This window comes from Neovison vison, chromosome 4 (assembly GCF_020171115.1).
Source record: "Neovison vison isolate M4711 chromosome 4, ASM_NN_V1, whole genome shotgun sequence".
In the NCBI taxonomy this organism is placed as follows: domain Eukaryota; kingdom Metazoa; phylum Chordata; class Mammalia; order Carnivora; family Mustelidae; genus Neogale; species Neogale vison.
In genome coordinates this window covers 137,279,620-137,285,077 of record NC_058094.1, presented here as the reverse complement: position 1 = coordinate 137,285,077, position 5,458 = coordinate 137,279,620, and the positions used below count along the sequence as shown (strand labels likewise).

Genomic DNA, 5,458 nt, shown 5'->3' with positions numbered 1-5,458 from the left:
GTCCTCCTCCCGCCCGGCGCCCCCTAGGTTTCCGGCGGCGCGCAGGGCCTCGGCCCCCCACGCCCGCACCCCGTCCCCGACTTAGTCCCCACGCCGCAGCGAAGCGACGGAGCCCGCAGGCGGGAACCTGCCTGCGCCGTCAGCGCGCACGCGCGCCCCCATCCCGCCCCTCCGGGGCCGTCTCCGCTCATAGGCCAGCCGCACCATCACTCCGGCCAGCTCGCGCTCGCGATTGGCCAGGGTCCGGGCGCGCGACAGGCCGTGGGCGGGGCCCGGCGGGCTATAAAAGGGACGGCGGCGCAGCTCGTGCCGCCTTGCAGACGCCGCCGCTTCGGAGTCGTCCGCGCCGCCCAGCCATGGTCAACCCCACCGTGTTCTTCGACATCGCCGTGGACGGCGAGCCCTTGGGCCGCGTCTCCTTCGAGGTGGGCGGGCGGGGCGCGCCGCACGGGCGCGGGCGGGCGGGCGCGGGCGAACGGGGGGCGGCGGCGAGCGGGGGCGCGGGCGGACGGGCGGCCCCGGCCCGAGGAGCGCGGGCGGTGCGGCGCCATTTCCTGACGAGGGGCCATTTTGGGCGGCCGGGGGCGGCGGGGGAGGGGCGGTGGCGGACAAAGGCGGGGCGGCGGGGGACGGGCGGCGTGCACGTGCTCGGGCCGCGCGCTCGGGGTAGGCAACGCCCGCAGGCGGGCCGGCGGGGGCCCCGGGGGGCGGCCTAGGGGACCGCGGTGTGGGAGGGGGGCCGCACTGCGGAAGCGGCCCGGCCCCGCCCGGCGGAAGCGTGCGGTGCCCCCGCCTTGCGCCGACGACGCCGGCCCCGCCCGCCCAACGGTCCCCCGGCAGCTCTGCGGGCGGCGCACGGGGACGCGCCCGGCAGCCTTCCGCACGTGGCGCGCCCTCGGCCCCTCCCGGGGGCTCATTTGCTGGGGGACGTGCGGAATCCCCTTCTGGTGGCCTCCGGGGACAGATCCCAGCCTCCCCCGCCCCCCCCCCGTCCCCCCTCGTCCCCCGCCCCGATGTCGGGCGGGCGGGGCTTGCGGGAGGCGCCTGCACCCCTGCGGGTGGAGCTGCGGCGGGCGCCGCGGGGCGGGGGCTTCCTGGAGGGCGCGTCCGGAGCCCCAGCGCGGGCACGCGGCGTCAGTTACGTGTAAGGTGGGTCCCGCGCCCCGCGGGGACTCCCGGTGCAGGACGGCCTCTGGGAGCCGACGGGGTGAGGCCGCCGCGGGGGTCTGAGCGCTCCGGAGCCGGTGCTCGGAGCCGCCGCGCGCGTTCGGAGTGTGAGGCCCCTGACGTTGGGGGCAGGGAAGTCGCGCGGGTTCCTGGCCGGTGGCGGAGTTTGGCGCGTCTGGGTCTCCTGTTGCCCATCCCGACCCCACGGGACCTCCGCCTGGCGGGAGCCGTTGGTTCTTGGGATTCGTGATAATCACCAAAGAGGCATTTTCTTGTTGTGCTTTGGAGGTCCCGAGACGGGCTGCCGAGCCGCAGACGCGCGCGGACTCTAACCACGCTCTGTTCTCTTGCAGCTGTTCGCAGACAAGGTGCCGAAGACGGCAGGTGAGTGTTCTTGGTGCGGAGCCCTGGCGTGCAGCAGGTCGCGACCCTGAGCGCCTGCGGGTGTGTCTGTGTACATGCGGGTGTGTGTGTTTTCTCGCGACAGAGAACTTCCGTGCTCTGAGCACCGGGGAGAAAGGATTCGGTTACAAAGGTTCCTGCTTTCACAGGATCATCCCGGGATTTATGTGCCAGGTACGGGCTGCGCTGCTGTGAGTCTCCCCGGAGAGCGAGCCGGTGCGTGTGTGGGAGCTGCTGCCCACTTGACCTTGCGAGTCAGCTGGAGCTGGTGTTTTCAGGGTAGAGTTTCGAAGTTTGGTGCATTTTCCAATCACGCTGCCAGGAGTGACAGGTTTTGCTCTTGTTTACAGGGTGGGGACTTCACACGTCATAATGGCACTGGTGGCAAGTCCATCTACGGAGAGAAGTTTGATGATGAGAACTTCATCCTGAAGCACACGGGTCCTGGCATCCTGTCCATGGCCAATGCTGGACCCAACACGAACGGTTCCCAGTTCTTCATCTGCACTGCCAAGACTGAGTGGTAAGGGCAGAGCACGGCGAAGAATACCGAGGGGCGATAGACCCTCGCTTCCCTGTTCCTGTTTTCCGTCTAAAGGGGTGGGGGAATGTGGGGGAGCTACAGAATTCCGTCCTGTGCTACAGAAGGCAAGATACTGGGGATGCCTGGGTGGTTCAGTGGGTTGAACCTCTCTGCCTTGGGCTCAGGGTCCTGGGATCGAGGATCCTTGCCTCAGGCTCCTTGCTGGGCTGGGAGCCTGCTACTGCCCCCCAGCACCCCCCCCCCCGCATCTCTGCCTACTTGTGATCTCTGTCTAATGAATACAATCTTGGAAGACAGACACTGGAATGGGGAGAGGGGTGTTCAGCAGAGGAGTGAATGGCACTTCCGCAGGAGGGCCGAACGCTTGATCTCCGGATCATAAATTCAGGCCCTGTGTTGGGTGTGGAGATCACTCACAAACAAGGAAAGAGTGGTGCTTTTTGTGGTTGGCGTGTGCTTGTTGGCTCTCCAGGGCCTGTGAGCACACACAAGCTGGCGGAGGTACTGGAGAGGCGGAAAAGGAGCAGACTCCCCCCTGAGCAGGGACCCTGGGACCCTGAGATGATGACTGGAGGTGCTTAACTCACTGGGTCACACGGGTGCGCTTCAGGGTCTGTTTTGAGCAGAGCATTGTTAACAGCAGTTGAGAGAATTTCATCTTCTGAGGCCGATTCCTAGTCACTGTGGTGTTGCCGTTTGTTCATCTAGACGGATGCAGTGTTGGGTGGGTGGGTGCTGGCACTAAAAGCCGAGAGCGCCCCCCTCCTGATGTTCCCGGATGTACTCTGTTGGGGTGTGGGGCCCCCACTCCCTTACCTGCGCAGTGCGAGCTTGTTTGGTCACTGGCCCCAGCGCTGATGCCGCCTGTCGTGTTGTAGGTTGGATGGCAAGCACGTGGTCTTTGGCAAGGTCAAAGAGGGCATGAACATCGTGGAGGCCATGGAGCGCTTCGGGTCCAGGAATGGCAAGACCAGCAAGAAGATCACCATTGCTGACTGTGGACAGATCTGATCAGTCTGACTCGTGTTTTATCTTAACTACCCGATCATTCCTTCTGTAGCTCGGGAGAGCGTCCCTCTACCCCTGCCTGCTCGAACTACCCCAGAATCTCTGCTCGCTGCAGTTCTGCGGGTTCCATGGTTCCTTACCCCCAGGCCTAGCTGGATCTCAGAGTTCAGTTTATGATGAAATAAAACCTAAACCACAGCTGTCTGTCCTTGTTTGGGGGGGGGTCCATACAGCCTTCCCTTGCAGCAACAGGTTGGTTTGCTCCCCTGACCCAAGAAATAGCCATCACAAGGTGACCCCAGAGTACGTGGGGGCTGGGGGTCCACAGGCTGTGACTTCAACAGGAGGTGACTCATGCTGGACCAGAGGTTTGGAGCGGGTGGGAACTGCTACAGGAAGTGGAATCCTAACTTCTGGAGGCCTGCATTGGGATGTAAGTCTGCTGGCATTAAGGGGGTGCTAGGTTTCCCCCACTTGCTGTGTGGACTATGTGCTTTTTTTTTTTTTTTTTTAGATTTTTATGAGTGGGAGGGAGAGAACTAGGCTTCCTGCTGAGCAGGGAGCCTGATGTAGAACTTGATCCCAGGATGCTGAAATCATGATCTGAGCCAAAGGCAGACGACCCGCCTGGCCCCAGATCACGTATGCTGTCTTCTAACCGCTGGCAGCACCTGGTTCTGGTTTTCCTGTGAGGCGATTGCTTTGTAGGTGCCCAGTGCTTTTGCAGGAGAGCCTAGGGAAGGTCTTTGGCCCATGTTGTATTGTGGAGTAGCTGGATCTTCAGCTTGACTTCAGGAACAGCCTTAGGGGACAAGGTTGGCAAGCGAGGATGTTAACAAAGGAAAGTGATGGGGAAAGGTGGGCAAGAGCCCAGGACTCTGCCTGACTTTCATGACTTGAATCCTCACCTCTGTCAGGACCCGTCCCAGGGCTGCCACCTTGCCATCGTGGGAACCTGATCATCTGGAGTCCCCAGGTCTGGTTGAGGCAAGGCCCTTCCCCTTCGTGAGCTGGGCTTGAGACCAAGTGGTGCAAATGTTCAGTGAGAAGCTTGCTGGGCAGGCAGAAGGGAGCCTGCTGAAGGTCTAGAACTACAAGCTAGGAGCACCCTCTGCGACCCGCAGCACCCCTGCCCTTAGGGGCTCTTGAGCCGGGAGCTGTGCTGAGTGGTGTGAGAATGTCCGGCTGCTCGCTAGTTCCCTCTGCACATGGTGCTGGTGTGTCTGTGGCTTTGTCATTTTCTCTTGTCTTCAGGGTGACTGGGGACATTGTCCATGTGCGTCTTGTGTCCAGGAGATGTTTCATCAACCCAGTCTGCCTTGTTCCTTTGTTAACAGGTTAGTCCTCGATCATCCACACCTGGTCAGTGGTTGTGTCCTTTATGGTGATGCGGGGGGTGACACCAGAGTCCGTGGAAGTCAGTCCCCACAACGGGACAACGCAGTGTCACAGTTGCTGTGTTTGTGGGGTTCAGCCCACCCTTGAGGGGAGGGGACCACACAAGGGCACGCAAAACCAGGGTGGGAATCCTTTCAGGCCACCTTTAGAAGTTGCCCAGTGTCTGTGCATTGGGAGGGCTGGGAAGGAGAGCAGCTGCCTGTCACTCGAGGCGTGCTGGTTGCCTCGCCACAGGCAGCCATGGTTCTGATCTCTGTCCCTGTCCGTCTCCAGCACCCATGTGTCTCCCCAAAACATAATGGGCTTGGTTCTCAAAATGAGGGCAGCCAGCTCAAACCTATGCAAAGTAAGGGTCAGTCAGTGCTCCATGATGAAGGCCCCCAGGAGAAGGCAGGGTGGGCAGGTCTGCGTTGTGGTGTGGCTGCGGTGTCCCCCCATGCCCTGGGGAGTTGGCCAAACACGCTCCCTTGAAGGCAGGCCTCACCCAACGCCTCTCGTACCTCCAAAAATGGGGCAAAATCCATACAACCTGTGGTACCTGGTTCATATTTAGGTTTTCCCCAGGGGGCTTGGGACAAGTTTGTTAGGGTGGGACTCCCCTACAACTGGTGCCTTCCGCAACCCCCTTCTCCGCCTGGCCGGGACCCAGCCCAGGCCCCACATCTTGTTCTGTGTCTCCAGTCTCTTTAAATCCACAACGATCCTTCCACTTTTTTTGCATAGTGGGATTTCTGTTGAGTACTTTCTTGAGATTATAATTACACATCATAAAATTAACCCTTTTTTTTTTTTAAAAAGATTTTATTTATTTATTTGTCAGAGAGAGAGGGGGAGAGAGCGAGCACAGGCAGACAGAGAGGCAGGCAGAGGCAGAGGGAGAAGCAGGCTCCCTGCCGAGCAAGGAGCCCGATGTGGGACTCCCAGGACGCTGGGATCATG

At 61.3% G+C, this 5,458-nt stretch overlaps 1 protein-coding gene across 1 annotated transcript; it reads left to right on the top strand.

The window, feature by feature from the left end:
* Positions 1-305: 305 nt before the first annotated feature.
* On the top strand, positions 306-3,319 carry PPIA (peptidylprolyl isomerase A). The gene is made up of 5 exons (XM_044245732.1): positions 306-425; positions 1,521-1,551; positions 1,655-1,743; positions 1,920-2,092; positions 2,992-3,319. Exons 1-5 carry the CDS (start codon positions 357-359, stop codon positions 3,122-3,124), a joined length of 495 nt encoding a protein of 164 aa, XP_044101667.1. The 5' UTR covers positions 306-356; the 3' UTR covers positions 3,125-3,319.
* The last annotated feature ends 2,139 nt before the right edge of the window (positions 3,320-5,458 follow it).

Coding starts and splice junctions, on each gene's coding strand:
- PPIA (XM_044245732.1), top strand. CDS start 357: ATGGTCAACCCCACCGTGTTCTTCGACATCGCCGTGGACGGCGAGCCC. Junction 426..1,520: donor TGGGCCGCGTCTCCTTCGAG/GTGGGCGGGCGG, acceptor GTTCTCTTGCAG/CTGTTCGCAGACAAGGTGCC. Junction 2,093..2,991: donor TGCACTGCCAAGACTGAGTG/GTAAGGGCAGAG, acceptor GTCGTGTTGTAG/GTTGGATGGCAAGCACGTGG.